The 18,577-nt window shown below is 41.2% G+C and overlaps 2 protein-coding genes across 4 annotated transcripts in view; one reads left to right on the plus strand and one right to left on the minus strand.

Moving 5' to 3' along the window:
* The window catches only part of NELFA (negative elongation factor complex member A), a 56,972-nt gene extending 45,849 nt beyond the window's left edge, over positions 1-11,123 (plus strand). For both annotated transcript variants that reach the window (XM_020805919.3, XM_020805920.3), the window contains exons 8-11: positions 2,008-2,119; positions 3,106-3,332; positions 4,315-4,414; positions 7,421-11,123. In XM_020805919.3, coding sequence (XP_020661578.1) covers positions 2,008-2,119; positions 3,106-3,332; positions 4,315-4,414; positions 7,421-7,605 — 624 coding nt within the window. In that variant the 3' untranslated portion in view covers positions 7,606-11,123. The remainder of the gene's footprint in view (positions 1-2,007; positions 2,120-3,105; positions 3,333-4,314; positions 4,415-7,420) is intronic.
* A 5,827-nt stretch (positions 11,124-16,950) lies between these two features.
* NSD2 (nuclear receptor binding SET domain protein 2) overlaps positions 16,951-18,577 on the minus strand; it is a 124,562-nt gene continuing 122,935 nt past the window's right edge. For both annotated transcript variants that reach the window (XM_020805918.3, XM_072994830.2), the window contains exon 23: positions 16,951-17,977. In XM_020805918.3, the coding sequence (XP_020661577.3) occupies positions 17,715-17,977 (263 nt within the window). In that variant the 3' untranslated portion in view covers positions 16,951-17,714. The remainder of the gene's footprint in view (positions 17,978-18,577) is intronic.

Here is an 18,577-nt window from a genome sequence, read left to right on the forward strand (position 1 = left end):
GAGTCAGTATTAAGCTGCTTAAGATGCCCACATATCTCTTAATGGACATTAGAGGTCCTCACTGGAATTTCCAACTATGGGTATGAAAGGAACACACTAAGAAACATTTGTATAATAAAAACTATTTATTATGGTAGAATTTATTTTAAAAATATGTATTTAATTATATTTATGTATTTAAATATATTTATTTTATTTTAAATAATATTTTTTTAAAAATTTGGAGGAGCACATTCAGACCTACAGCAGAAGTAAGGGTTTAGAGATGGTCTTCTATGTCTGTACTTACCTGGTATTTGGTGTTGCATGTGATTGTGGGCTGCATTAAAGCAGTGAAACAAGCTGCATTACACAAATATGACCTTCCATCCTCCTCCTCTCCCTACTTTCTGCTCACAGAGAGCCCTCTTTTCTCTTAGCCTGCCTATCTTTTATGCCAATCAAGAGAAAACACATAAGATTGGTCCACAGTAGTGAAAGTCCTCCCTTCCCCTTACTCTCTACCTTAACGGCTCCCCCTCTCTCTCTCTGTGTGTGTGTGTGTATGCATGCGTGCTCTGTCATCCCCAGTCTAAAATAGTGTGCCTCGGGTAGTAGATCTTGTGTTATGGAAGTCAGTTATGTAGTCACTACAGATGATCTGCAGGAGCCAATAATAAGTATTTTACTGTGGCTCCACTCTACCCATGCATGGAAGAGGAGCTGAAGTCATTTCCGTTGTCGTTGTTTAGTCGTTTAGTCGTGTCCGACTCTTCGTGACCCCATGGACCAGAGCACGCCAGGCCCTCCTATCTTCCACTGCTTCCTGTAATTGTGTCAATTTCATGTTGGTTGCTTCGCAGACACTGTCCAGCCATCTCATCCTCTGTTGTCCCCTTCTCCTTTTGCCGTCACACTTTCCTAACATCAAGGTCTTTTCCAAGGAGTCTTCTCTTCTCATGAGATGGCCAAAGTACTGGAGCCTCAGCTTCAGGATCTGTCCTTCCAGTGAGCACTCAGGGTTGATTTCCTTTAGAATTGATAGGTTTGTTCTCTGTGCAGTCCAGGGGACTCTCAAGAGCCTCCTACAGCACCACAATTCAAAGGCATCAATTCTTCGGCGGTCAGCTTTCTTTATGGTCCAGCTCTCACTTCCATACATCACGACAGGAAAAACCATAGCTTTGACTATTCGGACTTTTGTTGGCAAGGTGATGTCTCTGCTTTTTAAGATTCTGTCAAGGTTTGTCATCGCTTTCCTCCCAAAAAGCAGGTGTCTTTTAATTTTGTGGGTGCTGTCTCCATCTGCAGTGATCATGGAGCCCAAGAAAGTAAAGCTTGTCACTGCCTCCATATCTTCCCCTTCTATTTGCCAGGAGGTGATGGGACCAGTGGCCATGATCTTGGGTGTTTTGTTTTGTTTTGTTTTTTTGATGTTGAGTTTTAGACCGTTTTTTGCACTCTCCTCTTTCACTCTCATTACAAGGTTCTTTAATTCCTCCTCACTTTCTGCCATCAGAGTGGTATCATCTGCATATCGGAGGTTGTTGATATTTCTTCCGGCAATCTTAATTCCGGTTTGGGATTCCTCCAGTCCAGCCTTCGGCATGTTGTATTCTGCATATAAGTTAAATAAGCCGGGGGACAATATACAGCCTTGTCGTACTCCTTTCCCAATTTTGAACCAATCAGTTGTTCCATATCCAGTTCTAACTGTTGCTTCCTGTCCCACTTATAGGTTTCTCAGGAGATGGATAAGGTGGTCAGGCACTCCCATTTCTTTAAGGACTTGCCATAGTTTGGTGTGGACCACACAGTCAAAGGCTTTTGCATAGTCAATGAAGCAGAAGTAGAGGTTTTTCTGGAACTCTCTGGCTTTCTCTGTAATCCAGCGAATGGTAGCAATTTGGTCTCTAGTTCCTCTGCCCCAGTCATTTCCAGACCAGGTATATTCAGGGCTGTTTTCTGACATCACAAGATTTTTATGATACCTTGGAACTAACCAGTTTTTTATGTGCTGGTTTACAGAAACTTGCCTCTTTGAATAGTGACCCTGCCCTGGCTTCTACCAGTTACCTGCCTGCGGCACCTAGTGTTATGCCATCCTCTTCCTACGCTCCAAATTCTGACCCACAACCAGGTAAGTGACATGCTCCTGTGTCATATTTTGCATGGGCTCTCGAATCCTTTCTGACTGTTCGGCATCTGGTACAACTTGTTGGATCTTTCCACATAAGATTCATTGTGTTAGCTTCTACAATAATTGTAACAAATTGATAATGGAAGAGCGGTTTATCCTGGCTCATAAGCAGCAAAGGATGTGTTTCTCTTCTTTGGTTAAAAAACCTAAGCAATGTGATGTCTTTGCAAAAAAGATGCCATTTAATACTCATGGATGTGGGATTCCAGATTTGTGAACGATTTTCTAAGCAGCTGGGTGGCTGCACTGGGCCAATGAGCAAGGGAGGGAGGGAGGGAAAAGCAAAGTGAACAGGTGGGTAAATACAGTGGTGCCTCGCTTAATGATTACCTTGTTAAACAACGAATAACCGCTTTACAATGGTTTTTTGCGATCGCAAAATGATGTTCCTATGGGGAAAATTCGCTTCACGATGATCAGTTCCCTGCTTCGGGAACCAATTCTTCGCATTACGACAATCTAAAAACAGCTGATCGTCGGGTTTCAAAATGGCCGCCTGCTGTGCAAAATGGCTCCCCGCTGTGTTAAGGATGAATTCCTCGCTATACAGGCACGAGAAAATGGCCGCCCTATGGTGGATCTTTGCTGCACAATGATGTATTTCGCCCATTGGAACACATTGAACGGTTTTCAATGCATTTCAGTGGGTTTTGTAATTTCATTTGACGACGATTTCGCTTAACAGCAATTTTAATGGAACGCATTATCGTCGTCAAGCGAGGCACCACTGTACATGATGGTTGTCATGTGGAAGGGTGGTTGATTTCATAGCTGGTTGTAACTAATGTCCCTTTACAATGTAATATAGTATTCTCACGAATTTGGGAAAAGGAAGAAATGTGTTAAAATCGATAATTGCAGGCTGACATATGAACAACTTCCCATGCTGATTATCTATTCTTAATGAGGTCTCTTGCACCAAACAGCTGGATCTGTTCGGGAACCCTTGCAAGCTAAAGAGGAATCTGCTGCACCCCCAACGACAGCTGTCACGACCCAATTTAAGCAAAGGACGCCCATGTACAACAGTAACACAAATGCAGGTGCAACAACACCTACCTCTCCTGTGACTCCGCCAGCTGCCACTCCCGCAGCACAGGTGCCACAGGCTGCTCTTCAGCAAGCACCACCCAAGAAAAACCTCTCGCTCACAGTAAGCCATGACTTCATGAAATATTGTAGATAACTGCCATACTGATATGCTGCTAATTCAGAAGTGGCCAGACATTTGTGAGTCTTAACTTTTTTTTTTTTGAGATAACAGGACACAGTTACTACTGAACAAGCAAGTTACCGTTTAGGAAACTTACATTATTAATCTTTTAGCTCATTCAGAGTGTTTTCTTTATTTGGACCCATTCCAAATTCATAATATAATTAATTTGCACCAAGCTTGGACAATTTTGACCCACTGTAGCAAACATAGCCTGCCAGTTTTGCTTAGTAGGCTACTAGTGGCTTAATTAGCCTTCAGGTTTTGCATGCATGAACAGCTACTGTATCATTTGCTTTGCTAATATGGATATTGTCACATTTTGTTCTGTCTGCTCAGACTTATCTCCAAAGCAATCAAGGTGATGGAGCCCTCTTAATATACTAGAGACAGCTTATCGTGAATTCTCCCCAATAGCTGATGGTCTTGTGGCAGCATAATATTCAGATGGTTGAAAAGTACTACAATGTTCAAATTGATTGATTGATTGATCGATCGGAAGAGGTGTCTTGCTTGCTGCTTTCTTATCTGTGTTACATTTTGTGTTTTATTCCATGAATTGAATAGGAGAGTATTGAAGAAAACTAGTACTTTCTGCTTTATCTTATTTTAAAGAACAAATTAAATGCCCAAAAAATTTAATTAGCAAAAAATGTAAGAAGAATGTTGCTACTACTTATATATGTCTTTGAAGAAAGGTCATCTAGAAACAAGGGATGAGTCAAAAATATACAAAATATTGATCTTGATTACAAAAACTCTTAAGGGGTGTTTTAAGGTACTTTTGCTGCTGGTGGTTTTTAATTATATAACAAGGATAATGGAATATATCAATGTAGAATACATTGTAAGTATTGTTATCATACAAAGTTTATTTCTTGAAATATTTGCTGAAATACCATTTTTTGATTATCTCTTGTAGAGGGAACAAATGTATGCAGCACAAGAAATGTTTAAGACAGCAAACAAAGTTACAAGGCCAGAGAAGGCACTTATCCTTGGATTCATGGCAGGATCTAGAGGCACGTATTAAGAATTATTTTTTTTGCTTAGAAAATCAGAGGTAGGTAACTGTTTTGCCTGGCTGGAGTAAGAACTTCAGCTGCAAATAAAACGTAGCTGTTCTACACAGTGAGGGGAGACAAGAAGAGCATAAGCTCTCCTTTTGCATCACCTCTTTAGCACTGGTTTCTCTGTAAAAACTGAATGTATGCAAAAACTGAAACACATGGCAATCTTCGCAGATTTTGAATGCTATTCATTTTGAACAGTCGGAAGGTCATACAGAAGAGGGCAAAGACTTGTTTTTCTTCATAGGCTCTGTAGATCATCATGTGTGGGCCCATGCTTCTGCAGTCACCATTTTGAACCTTCTAGATGGAGAGGGATTGGGTGGGAGCCCTGCCCCTCCAGTCGACCCCATATGAAACAGTGGGCTGTTCCTCAGTTCTGCTAGTCCAGTTGTAGTAGCCACAAGTAGAACAACACCTTCAAGGGGGATGTCATGATTTTGAGTGGTTTATTTTCTTTATCACATTAGATTTGATTAATATAATATTTTCTTTCTTTTTCTCTTTATTTTTTTTCCTTTCTTTTTTCTTTCTTTCTCTCTTCTTCCTCTCTCTCTTGCTTTTCTCTCTCTTCCTCTCTCTCTCTCTCTCTCTCTCTCTCTCTCTCTTTAAGACTTATTTTTCTTTTCCAGTTATTTGTCTTCTCTCTCTCAGGGCCTGTGGCTCTAACACCAACCTTATATATTCAAAAGGCTTTTTGTCATGTAGGAATAACCTCAAATCAATGTGTTTACCTCAAAATCAAACCATATATTTACACAAAATAATGCAGTCAAGCAGGTGACAGGATATGGCTCAAGAGGGATGCTCTCCTCTCTGTCATGGGGAAAGGTGGTCTATGTTCCCACACTTTCCTCGCTTGCTAGGGACATTGTCAATCATTATTGGAAATGGTCATGCCACTTTTAAAGCTCCACTGTGGCCAAGCCAACCCTGGTTCCTCCCCTTGTCAGTTTCTGTCATTAGATGTTCTGTGGACTGCTTCTCTGATGGGATGTAATCTCCAGTCATTCAGAAACGATTCTTTATTCTGACATCTCCACACTCAAACTCATAGTATGACTGGCCACAGACATGCTTGTGCAAGAAAACAAGCATGTTTTCTACTATAATTGACAGACCTTTTGCTCTTTTGCCATTGATCATGTCTTTGACTAGACAATTGTTTCCTTCTCTGCAGTTCCTGCTATGCCTGTTTTATAGATCTTCATCATTTTTCACTTGTTAAAAATTTTATTTAGCTGCATCATCATCCCATCTACCGTGTTTCCCCCAAAATATGACAGAGTCTTATATTAATTTTTGCTCCGAAAAACACACTGGGGCTTATTTTCAGGGATTTTTTAAAAAATGTACAACAATCTACATTTATTCAAATACAGTTATGCCATTTTCTTCTGGTTGCTGCACAATGGAGGGTGGGGGTTCACTTAACTGGGGCTTTTTTGGGGGTAGGGCTTATATCACAGGCATCCTGAAAAATCATACTAGGGCTTATTTTCAGATTAAGTCCTATTTTCAGGGAAGCAGGGTAACACTGTGTTTCATGCAACATTTTTTGCTGTTCACACTCCCAGATGTTCTTATACAAGACACACCAGTACCCAATCCTTGGGGTCTGTCCTTAGTCTTTCCATGATTTATTAAGCCTCCTTTCCGGCTATTGGCCACAGCCTCTTTGGGCCTGCAAACAGCCAAAGTAGCCTTCACTGTGGCCATTACATAATGTGCCGTGTCTGTGGACTAACCGTATCTACCCCGGCATCCACACAGTCATCCTTTGTAACACTGGAACTGCCAACGCTTTGCCAAGTGGCTCTTGAAGGCTATTATATGGCCTTAAAAGCTTCCTGAGAGTCTGTTACCAGCTGCTCCGCAGAAGTCACTCCACCAGGGCAAGAGCCTCCTCTTTTGACCACTTACAAGGAATCTCCCTACTTGAGCTGTGTGGTGCAGTGACTTGGTCCCAACGTCGACCTTCATCCAGTGTTCCCATCTCAATGCCACATATCAGAAGGATGCTTCTCTTTGGAATGCTGTTCTTTCAGCTCTGCTTCAGTGAGTGTAGGTGCCTATCTGGCTGCCTTTCAGAGCCTTTTGTTTACATGTCATCCAAAATGTTTGAGCCAAAGACAGCCAGAGGATGGGTGTGCTGTAAATCATAGGGGTGGGATTAATAGCACTACTCCATCTAGACAACTCTGATTGGTGACTCCATGCAGGTATAGACTCACATGTGTGAACATGCAGATGACCACTGGAGGAGTAAACATTACAAGTAAGCAGTCTTGTTCTTCACAGCTTCAGAGGGTAGAGAGTTCTGATGTGGTTAATCTAGAAGGATAAATTTAAATTGAACATCACGGGACAGTTCTCAACTGTAAGGCCAGTTAAACAATGGAATTAATTATCTAGTCAGGTAATGTTGGCTATCACTGCTAGAGCCTGCCATCTCTTAGGCATGCTCTAGCCCTTGATGCCCTGTGTTGAACAGAGAGTTATTCCTATATCAAGAAAGGGGCAGTCTTTTTTCATGTCAAAGGCCACAGTCTTTCATGGGTAATATTTTGAACTTGCATGCTGAAGGTGGACGGGACAGAAGTAGATAAGCCCTCACTGCCTGTCTCCCTATGTCCTCCATCTGCCTTTTCTCTTCTCCCTTACCTGGTGGACTGCTAAAGAAGGGACATTGCTGTTGCAGAGATCTGAGCTGATCACTTGCAGGGGGCTTTTGAAATTAGTCAGAGGGCCACATGTGATACTGAGGATTGTGAGTGGTCCACCCTTGGGATGACTGGTCTATGAAGTTTGCTTATAGGGTGGATGTTATGAGAAGACATTGATGGTGCAGGGTAGTGAAATGTTCTCTGCATAGCCTTCTTCCTAGATTGTTTCTCTGCCTTTGCTAAGCTCCCCAGACAAATACGACATTTAAATGTATACCTTTTGCTTCCACAGAAAATCCATGTCAAGAACAGGGTGACATAATCCAGATCAAACTGAGTGAACATACAGAAGTACTGCCAAAAGCGGATGAAACAGGAAGCACCACTATGCTAGTTGACACAGTCTTTGAAATGAACTATGCTACTGGCCAGTGGACCAGACTAAAGAAATACAAACCAATAACAAATGTTTCCTAAACAGGTCAGTGGGGGGAAAGTGTAGACCAAATGGATCATAGAATAAGCCAGCTTGTATATTGTGTGTCAATTAGGCAGAATGACATTCCTGTGTAGACCTCATTGTAATCATCAAGCATACAACCTGTGATGGATTGAAGTAGCAGAAGGACAGGATAAAGTGGCAATGCTTGTATTTTTATTAAATGGAAGGAGGATACAATGATTCAAGACACCTGAGTTTTCAGAGCAAAACAAGTCTTCCTGTAGGAGAAAGAGATTTGTTTCCAGCTCATTGAGAAATTGTATTGAGGACAGATTTCATGGCAGTGGTATTCCATTGACTTTCTAGATTCTGTGTATTTTCTAGGTACTGTTATATTTGCAGTTTTTTTTCTTCTGTAACTGACTGCAAGTGATTTTATGTAACACTGCAGCCATTTTACCAAGCATTGTGAAAGAATGAATAGTATTCCCTGGGTTTGTTTTTTTGGCATACATAAAGGAATTAGAGATGCCCACCATATAATTACCCATTATCAAAGGTGCGTTTTCCACCAAGTGGGAGGAAGCCATAGCCCACCCTTAATGTGCATACTGTATTATATGCATTAGTACAACAGTGGGCTGCACTTTTATATGTTTATATAAAAGCATAAGGTAGCCCAAATATCAAAATATTAAATATTCTGGTTGACACCAACATTGCTAATTTTTAGTGTCAAAATATGATTTATATGGAATCCTGTACTATTACATATTATTTAAATTAGTCAGTCCCAAGTTCTTTATAGCTGGTACTTCAGGGTAACAACTAGTCTGAGAAGCTTTTTAAAAGTACTGCACCTGAAATAATGTATATGGATGTAATAAATTGGCAGAAATTTCATTTCTATGTCCATGTTGGAGTGAAAGTAAAAATGGCCAATGGGATGGTTCATTCCTAATTTCCCCATGTTCGTCCCCACTGCTAGAGAATGGTTCTATGACAGGGATTTATTATGGAATGGTACATTTGACAATGATGTCTATATTCCTTTTCATGGATTTGTCATCCCAGGGTTGGAAAATATGGCCAAGAGGTGACCTTACTGCAAATCCATGAGACTTCAAAGTATTGTTGCAGAAGACTTTCTTATTAGTGGGGGGATATATTTAGAGCAATGTTCTAATTGCTCGAAACTTCAGTTCTAAGTCACTGCAGTGTAACATGTGAGAACTAATTTGAATAAGAGAAGGAATCACACGTCCTTCTGCGATTCTATTGTGAGACATGAGAAAGAAGTTTATGCTGAGCCATACTGAAAATGGTAGCAAAGAAATTTAACCAGAAATGTTCTGGTGCTAGATCATTTTGATAATTAGAAACTCAGAATGCCCAAACAAATCCAGATTGTACCTAATTTGAGAGAAGCATAACCTAAAAAGAGTGAAAAGGCCTAATTTTACATTTTATCCTGATGTTACTAAGCGAAATCTCTTAATTTGTTAAATAGAGAATACATTACTTCTTTTGGAATACTTGTTAGTTTGGCAATATTTGCAGTGAAATTGGCTGTTTGAAGGCAGGATATAAGCAGAAGAATGTTATATAACTTTTTAATTCCCTAACTGTAACTTATGTTTCTAATACAGGATCTTTTAAAGAAAGCAATACTTTCTGTGTGTTTTCTTTGTCATTGAAAGTTGTATACAAGATAAAGGATCTATGTTAGTTTTCTAGCATACAAGTTTCACCTGTGATTAAGTCCAATGTTAAGTCCAAATGTTAAAGGAAATGAGTTTTAAAATGAGATATGATTGTTTTAAAATGGTTTAAATAATTCATTTTAACATGTCTAGCTGTTCCTTTGACTAGTTCTGAGCCAGAAAACGGGAAAACATAATGGCAGTTCTTTAGCTGGCAACCTTGTTTAAAACATGCTTAGTTTTCTTTAGAATGATTGCGACAATTAAAGTGATATCAACCAGTGTTTTGGAAGTCTTGCATGCCACTGTCATTAAATATAAGAAATATAGTTAGAAAATCCCAGAAGAGGGGAGAACTTCAATGCTTTGAGAATGTTTTAGGAAGTAAATGTGAAAAGTCACTTGAGCAGTTTATATGTTATCACTTTTTCTGCAGAATGTGCAGATAAATTTAAAGTGCACATGTAGGCATGCTTATTGGCACATGGTTGGTGTAATAGAGCGAAGCATGTGGTAGGGTCACCATGACCAAATGCTTGTAAGGAGGAATCCTTTGGCCCTGCAGATGTTTTGGCCTATATGCTTGAAGGCTTTCACAGTGGGGATCCGATGGTGGTTGTAGGTTTTTCGGGCTGTTTGGCCATGTTCTGAAGAACGTTTTGGCCTATACTTTACAGAAGCTGATCCCACAAGGGAGTATGGAAATTGCTGACCAACACATCTGAAAAGCTGAATGTCCCTTGGCTCTGGCTTGTCATAGATGCACAAGCTTGCTGTTGTGAGATACCTTGGCAAACAGGAAAGTTTGTATTTCCATTTCTGCTGGACAGCTCTTTTTAAACAAGCTTCTTTTAACAATAACTTAGTTGGGCATTTGATAGCCAGAAGATAAAGGGGAGGAAGCTCAGTAAAATGCTCTTATCTTTTTTTGTTTGGTACAGTTTGCAAATTACAGTATGTTCTTTAAGGGGGGAAATATAAAAATCTAATTTCTGATAATTTCTTGGGGAATGAAAATGATCCAGATTGGTAAAGTACATTTTGTATTAGCATCACTACATTTAAAAATTACATCTTACCAGCACACAATTTAAGATCGGGAAAAATGCCTGTGTTTTCAAAGTAACATTTGAATTTTCTCTGAGGGGAAGAAAGCATACAGTATGCAGTTACAAGCTAAACTATGTGATCTCATTAAAGATGTCAGGGCATACAATTCAGGCCAGACAAGCATACAGAAATGAGCTTTGTAGCAAATCAGAGAGAAACATTGTTCTCTATCCAAAGGAATTATTTTGCTACTTCAGCCCAATTCATACTTACATCTGGTGGGAACACTTGAAGAAAATCTAATAAAACTCTAAATACCTTTTCAAGGAGCTTTTCTAATTCTAATTTCAGTTATCAACAACTGATAATATTCACAATTCAATGGTTATAACTTGGTTTTAGCAAAAACCTAAAAGTTAATGAAAATGCAGCTTTACTCCTGTTTGTAGGTGAAGAAGGATGTTGGATCTGATGGTGGCCAGTGAGTTTTTTGGCAACTTAGCACTGCTCTCCAATGAATCATGAAGTGACATTTGCCAAATTTATCAAAGGTACTTTGATACCACCGTCTGAGCTACTTTTTAAAGCAGGAGCTGGTGGATCTTGTTTTATTCTAGAATTTTGTGGGAGGTTTTAAAAAGCTGAGTTGTTTTGTAAAATGTTCCATACATAGCATAGCAACCCGTATGTTTTCTATCCAGTTTGTTTTTGTATAGCTGTAAATTCTGAACCTCATGTCCTTGAGTACATATTTTCAGCATAATACAGTATGTATAATAAAGCATTTTTTCTATTAAAAACGTTTTTCCTTTTTCCAGTAGCACCACAAATTAGTGAATCACTTCAGTGTTTTATCAGGATTTGGACAACTGAGTTGAACATTTGTTTTTGAACTCACTGTAGATAAGCAGGCTTGAGTGAATGGTACTCTTTGCTTTTTAAAAAGAGTCTGCTGCAGCTATGCAAATCTAAATAGTTTCTGAACTCTTCAGTTCAGAAGCAGAAAATGTCTTATTTCTGTGGTAGTTTTTAGATATATCCCTTACTATATGATTCAAAATGAGCAGTCTTAGTCGGGAAAGGGATCTTTTGGCTATTATAGACATTTGTAATAATCCAGAAGGTATGCATGGGAATTTGCCCTGAAAATAGTTCCTGCAGCTTTCTGAGACTACTGAGTGATGTTTAACTTGTTTGCTTTATACTACATCACGTGCCACCCCACAGTAAACATAGGATAGGATTATGTGAAAGAACATGCACATGTCTGTATTGAGTTCTGTGAAATGTAGAAAATGGGCTGCACAGTACAGTGGAAGTAAGAGAGGAAATCTGAACTGATATCCTGCCTCATTTCAAATGTGAACATAAGCACTGTTTGGTTGCTGTGCTTATACCACTGGCTTGTGTTTATCCCTTTTCAGTTGAACCTGGTTTGTAATAGCCAGTGATATATAAAAGTATGGGTACCACTAAACAGAAAATTGGTGGTTTCTCCTATCAAGCAAAAACAAAATAAAAATAAAGAAGACAAAAATATTGTGGCACTCTAGAGACTAGGTCAACAACTTGTGCACCAATACAGTCTCTGTTCTTCAACGTGGACTCTGAAATCACACAACTGGGTAGCTGCGCCTGCGCAGTAATCCTTGGAAACTTCTAGTTTTAGGAAACAAAAGACTGACAAGACGTTACCCCTATTGCGCATGCTCCGCCTGCCTAAATCCCCAGTTCCATTTTTTTCTGCCTAGTGAAAGGAACCTCTTACTAGAGCTCTGCAGTTTTGTTTGAATATCTGGTTTTTCTGATTCTGATCATTTCTGACTACGTTATTGCTGTTCGAATACTGATACTTTACGATTGTTACCCCTTGGACTGACCTCAGACTGTTTGACTGCGATTACTGTTTTTCCCACCTGCAAAAAAGTCAAAACAGTATCTTTGACTCAAGCCCTTCGGCTTCCATTCGGCTAGCCTCCTTCATTCCAAATTGGCAATCCATAACAAACGACACGTGGGTACTAAGTATAATACAGTTTGGCTATCGTTTAGAATTTCTAGAAATTCCTCCCTTGGGTCACATCGAATACACTTCATACTCACCAGCCCTAGAAAAAGAGGCGCCATACAAAGAGTATCATCACACGCAGTTCCGAGAGGCTTTTACTCCTGGTACTTTACAGTGCCAAAGAAGGACGGAGGGACCAGACCCATTTTAGATCTAAAGGACTTAAATGCTTACCTCCGCCCTCGGCGTTTCTGTACGGTGACTCTGGAGGCAATTATCCATTTGCTACGTCATGGGGACTGGTTCACAGTAACAGATCTTCAAGACACTTATTTTCATATTTCCATTCATCAACACTACAGAAAATACCTCCGTTTTTTCTTCGAAAATTCTGCTTTTCAGTTCTGCGCTCTCCCCTTTGGACTATCCATGGCTCCGCGCACTTTCACAAAGTGCATGGCACCGGTGGCAGCTTACCTGCGCCTCAACGGCATTTCTGTTTAGCCATATATAGACGACTGGCTGATTGTCTCCACCTCCCAGCACAAAGCTATCCCCGACACGGAGTTTGTCTTGAACACACTTCAGCATCTGGGACTCCAGGTCAAGCAGAAGAAATCTCAGCTAATACTGTACCTACCCAGGTGATAAATTACATAGGGGCACAACTGGATTCCACCAAGGCGAGAGTCTTCCTCACACCGGAGTGCATCACAAAATTGCGCAAGGCTGTACATGTGTTCCAATATCATCGCACGGTTTCGGCATGGCAGGCCCAACACCTGCTGGGCTTAATGGCATCTACCACCACAGCACTGCCTCATGCACATCTAAAGATGCTATCCTTACAGGCCTGGTTCCTTGCTCTTTTCGACCCGAAGCCGCAAACGGCTTCCAGTTACAAGAGAACTGGTAAAACAACTCGGCTGGTGGGTCCCTCTCCCACATCTCATAGGGCGGCTCTTTTGACCCCTATGCCTTTCTGTTCAAGTCACCACAGATGCAAGCCCAATAGGCTGGGGAGCCCACTGCGAAGGTCACCCTACATTCCCTTTGGTCCTCAAAAGAGCGTCATCTGCACATAAATCAATCATTTAGAGATGTGGGCTGTCATAAAAGCATTCCGCGCCTTCAAGAGGCTGGTACAAGGTCGTGGTGTCCAGGTAGTTACGGACAACACCACAACCATGTACTATATAAACAGACAGGGCGGCACGAGGTCCATATCCCTACTCTACCTAGCAGTGGTCTTTTGGGAATGGTGCTACAAACATGTCTTTCCCATTGCAATTCATATATCAACAGAGGAGAACAAACTAGCAGACTGGTTGAGTCGGCTACCCAAACAGACCCACGAATGGGAGTTGGACACATTAACTTTTCACACGATTTGCCAGAAGTGGGGAACCCCAGTGATAGATGTCTCCGCCACATCACTCAATAGGAAATGTGAAAGATACTGCTCCCGTGCAGGGCGAGGACAGGCATCACTGGGAGATGCCTTTATGATGAGCTGGGCCCACCATCTGCTTTATCTCTTCCCTCCGTTTCCTCTGGTGCAAAATCAAGCAGGACAGAGCCAATGCCATTCTGGTAGCACTTTGGTGGCCGCGACAGCCATGGTTCACAACTCTCAGAGGAATGACGGTGGACTTTGTGACACTGCCACCAATCCCGCACCTTCTGTCTCTGAACGCAGGGCGGGTGCTGCACCCGGATCTGCCATCCCTGCACCTGACGGCTTGGAGGATTCAGCCTTAATTCCTGAGGTCCTCAGGCAAGAAAGCCATCCACAACGCTCTTATACTCTTATAAGTGGAAAAATTTCCTGCGCTTCATGGAGTCAAGGAACTTGCAAGCCAGACCAGTGTCGCTTCATACATTGCTGCTTTATTTGCATCATTTTTTATCAGGGCCTGTCGCTTTCTACCCTGAAGGTATATTTGTCAGCGATAGTGTCTTTCCAGCCTAGAGAATCAGTCAGCCAGGCTGTTTTCACATCCGACTGTGAAGGCCTTTCTCAGGGGAATCTTAAATCTACGCCCACCGACGAGATCTCCTCCACCACAGTGGTCTCTCCAATTAGTACTGAAAGCCCTCACAAGACCACCGTTCGAGCCTATGGCTATTGCAGACATTAAGCTACTCTCATTTAAGACGCTCTTCTTGGTAGCCATCACTTCGGCCAGAAGAGCTAGTGAACTGGCGGCATTGCGCCATGATAGTCCTTACCTATAATTTTTCAGGGATAAGGTGGTCCTCTACCCTGATATGTCCTTTCTTCCTAAAGTAGTCTCAAGTTTTCACCTGAATCAACCGATTTCTCTACCTACGTTGTTTCCCGCTCCATCTTCTGAGTTGGAACGCACGCTTCACTCATTAGATGTTAGGAGAGCACTGGTGTTCTATACCACCAGGACCAAGGACTTTCGTGTTTCTCCTTGACTATTCCTCTGCTTCTATGGTCCGCGGAAAGGCTCTGCAGCATCTCCGTCTACACTTTCTAAATGGATTGTGTCCACCATTGAACTGACATATCAGCTGCAAGGCAGAGACCCCCCTCAAGGCCTCAGAGCACACTCCACCAGAGCTGTGGCAACATCCACGGCTCTCTTGCGTGGGGTAGACATCCCAGAGATTTGTAAAGCAGCAATCTGGTCCACCGCATCCACTTTCATCACGCATTATAGGTTGGACCTCCAGGCCAAGAATGATGCTGCATTTGGGAGAGCTGTCTTAACATCTGTGCTAGAGTGACAGCCCTCCATCCGGTAAGCGAGCTAGTCAGTCACTCTCTTGTGTGATTTCAGAGTCCACGTTGAAGAAAGACAGGTTACTTACCTGTAACGATAGTTCTTCAAGTGGTACTCTGTGAATTCACACATACTCACCCTGCCTCCCCACTATCCGTCACTCTCTCACTGCTGTTCTGCAGAGTACATTGATGGGGGATAAAAATGGAACTGGGGATTTAGGCGGGCGGAGCATGCACAATAGGGGTAACGTCTTGTCAATCTTTTGTTTCCTAAAGCTCTAGAAGTTTCCGAGGATTCCTGCGCAGGCGCAGCTACCCAGTCGTGTGAATTTACAGAGTACCACTCGAAGAACTATTGTTACAGGTAAGTAACCTGTCTATTTGGGGCCATGGAAAAGACCCTGATGTTGGGAAAGTGTGAAGGCAAGAGAAGGGGACAGCAGAGGATGAGATGGTTGGACAGTGTCACCGAAGCTACCAACATGAATTTGACCCAACTTCGGAAGGCAGTGGAAGACAGGAGGGCCTGGCGTGCTCTCTTCCATGGGGTCACGAAGAATCGGACACGACTTAACGACTAAACAACTAGAGGTATAGATATTTGCCATATACTATAGTCCTACTCATATGTCTGAGGAAGTGGACTTGTCCACAAAGGCTCACATTAAAATATAGCAGTTAGTCTTTAAAGTGCCATGTATTTGTCTTTATTTTTTATTTTTACTTTGTTTTTGCCTGATATGGTAGCACAGACTAACATGGCTACCTTTTCTAAAACCTCACATTTTATTTTTAAAAAAGCTGCCATGGAGGGGTAGCTATGGACCAAAATTGTTTGCCTTTGCGGAACAGCAAACCAATTTGTACATGAATCTGTAGACATGGGGTGTGTACATGTGATGGGGAATGCACTAGCTGCTAACATGTTTCCAGCTATGGTTTTGTTACGACATAGCCCCTGATGGCTCTGCCTGTAACAGTGTCTAAGTTGATTTTGGCTCTGCCTCTTGAATTACTCGGTTTCAAGCAGCCACCCCGCCTCCAAACCAGCAGCCTCCTCAGGGGAAAAAAGGGAATGCCTCTTTCATACTTACCAGTTACCTTCTGTAGGTGCACTTCCTCATTCAGTTACAACACTGAGTTGCATCCCATGTGGACTCCATCACGCCACTGACATCCGGTGTACAGTAGGACCTTTATATCCTCTGGATCAGTACCCGTTGTTTTGCTTAATTGCAGGTGACTGGTCAACTCGTGGTAGTAAAGATCCATTCCTTGGATCCAGGCCAGGTGTTCAGAATGTCAGGACCAGGTGGGAGGCAGGCAAGAACGAACGCCCTGCTAGGCCTGGCAGAGGATGGGATCCTCCCTGTTCCTTCCCTCTCACTCAAGCAATCCTTGGCGTGGGCTGGGGTGGGCCCTTGGCCAAGGTGAGACAGAGCAAGGCATGGGCACTCCTTTTTGAGGCATTTGTGATTGAAGACATATGTAAGTAGTCCCAGAAGCTGTTTGATTAGAAGCTTAAGCGAAACAACTTGGAATAAATGGGCATACATAGCTTTTGAATATATATTCCATGTGTTTGGTGTAACTTTTTTTTCTTGGAGTAATGTACAATTTAAAAATATTTGTAAGAAAATTTACTTGCGAGTAAGGCAATTACTGGCAGGAATTTATAACATAAATGCATCAACAGTTGTAAGAGAACACTCATAATAATCAATCTGCTATTTTAAAGACTGCATCATTGTGATAGAATAGATATCATGGAAGTCATTAAGTGCTCTTTAACAAACACAATGATCTACTGTATTAGAATAGATACCACGGAAGTTAGGTGCTCTTAAAAATACACAACAATCTATTTTCATTTGATTTTGAAACATTTTTATTATGCAAATACAATCTAAAAAATTGGGCACGTATTTTAGTATCAATTTAGATGGAGACAGGTCATGTATCTTTTTGCTTATTGGAAGCAAACAAGAGACAGGATTCTTCAGTTTTTGCCATGGATTAACATATGGTTTGTTGCTTTCTTCTCTCATGCTCTTGTTCCTCTGTAGAATGCTATTAGAATAAAACAAAACAAAACAAACAAAGTCCAAAGCAAAACATGGACTCTCTTGTGGTTATACTGAGCTGTGCCTCTGAACAGTGCCATGTCCACAGAGACCTCAGTTAATGCAATTAGGTAGGCAGTTTTCTCCATAATACTTCAGCTTTTAAACTGATCTCATCATGTCTTTCTTAAGTAGTATTCAAACATCTGAGTGGTGACTAGTATTTCAAAAACTATGAGCATATACCTTAATTGGTTGAAAATTAACACATCTCCAACTATTGGAAAGTATTGGAAAGAATTGTTTCATTCCTAACAGTTCAAGTGTTGTCATTATTGCAGAAGAGTAAACTTGAGTTATCCTGAAAGTGTCTGAACGTGGCATCCCCCAGTTCATGATCAGTGCAGATATAGCAGAATGCCCTGCTATGATTGGCTCAGTGGATTAAAAACGATTTGCCCCAAACCCAACACTTGCACAATATAGGTAAATTATGTGTCCATCCCTGGTCCTATTCACAACTTATCTACAAGACAGCACTGGCAGCCGAAGGAGCAGTTCAATATTATTTACACTCCACCCTCTTCCATTTGTTTCTTTGTCTTCTCTTATACTTCAGTGTGGTTGCTTTTCTAGACAGCCTTTTCACTTTCTTTTTAGCAAAGTTCTCTCCAATATGATCTGAACAGAACAACTGTCCATTTAAATTAGTCTCAAGCTCTGTCCCATCTTGATGATCCTTGCAAAAAGAGTTTGGACAGAATTGGCAAAAAGAAACAGAAAGCTTGCCACATACATCACAGTGATGCCAAGGGCATTCCCATTTTCCTGCCAGGACAAAAGAATACAATATGAATTCAGAGATCAGTGTACAATATAAATTTGTTATAGATCATAGTCATATAGCTATATAAATTCATTAGCGATGCCACTCACATTGCTAATCTGAATATATTAGATATCATAGTATGCTAAGACCTTCCTGTGCATTATTCTAATAGTAGAAAAGTATATATAGCTTAAATGTGGTTTAGGTAAATATACCGAAATTATCTTGGTCTTTGGATGAAAAATGCTTAACATCAATCACATGTCCACATTTGCCCAATGCACATCACATCAAATGACAACACTGGCTTAGACAGCTCAATTCGTCTGACACAGTATAAAGCGGTTTTCTGTGTTGCAGCAATAACTCTATGGGCTCTGTGGAACAAGACACTTCCAATGGCCTAGACATGCCTGGAAAAATGCGAGAAGTACAATATCTTGTTCAAGATGGAAGAAAGATACAGCTACAACTATAGCTGGACTCAGTTCCTGAGAGATTCTGTTCAGAAGTGAGTGAATTGGGTGAGTGAACAGGTGTTTTGCATAGGCATTGACTATGGATGTTTCGAGGTGGAGCCAAATTTGATGTCTTACTGT

The sequence above is a fragment of the Pogona vitticeps genome, chromosome 3 (genome assembly GCF_051106095.1).
Source record: "Pogona vitticeps strain Pit_001003342236 chromosome 3, PviZW2.1, whole genome shotgun sequence".
NCBI classification, from domain to species: domain Eukaryota; kingdom Metazoa; phylum Chordata; class Lepidosauria; order Squamata; family Agamidae; genus Pogona; species Pogona vitticeps.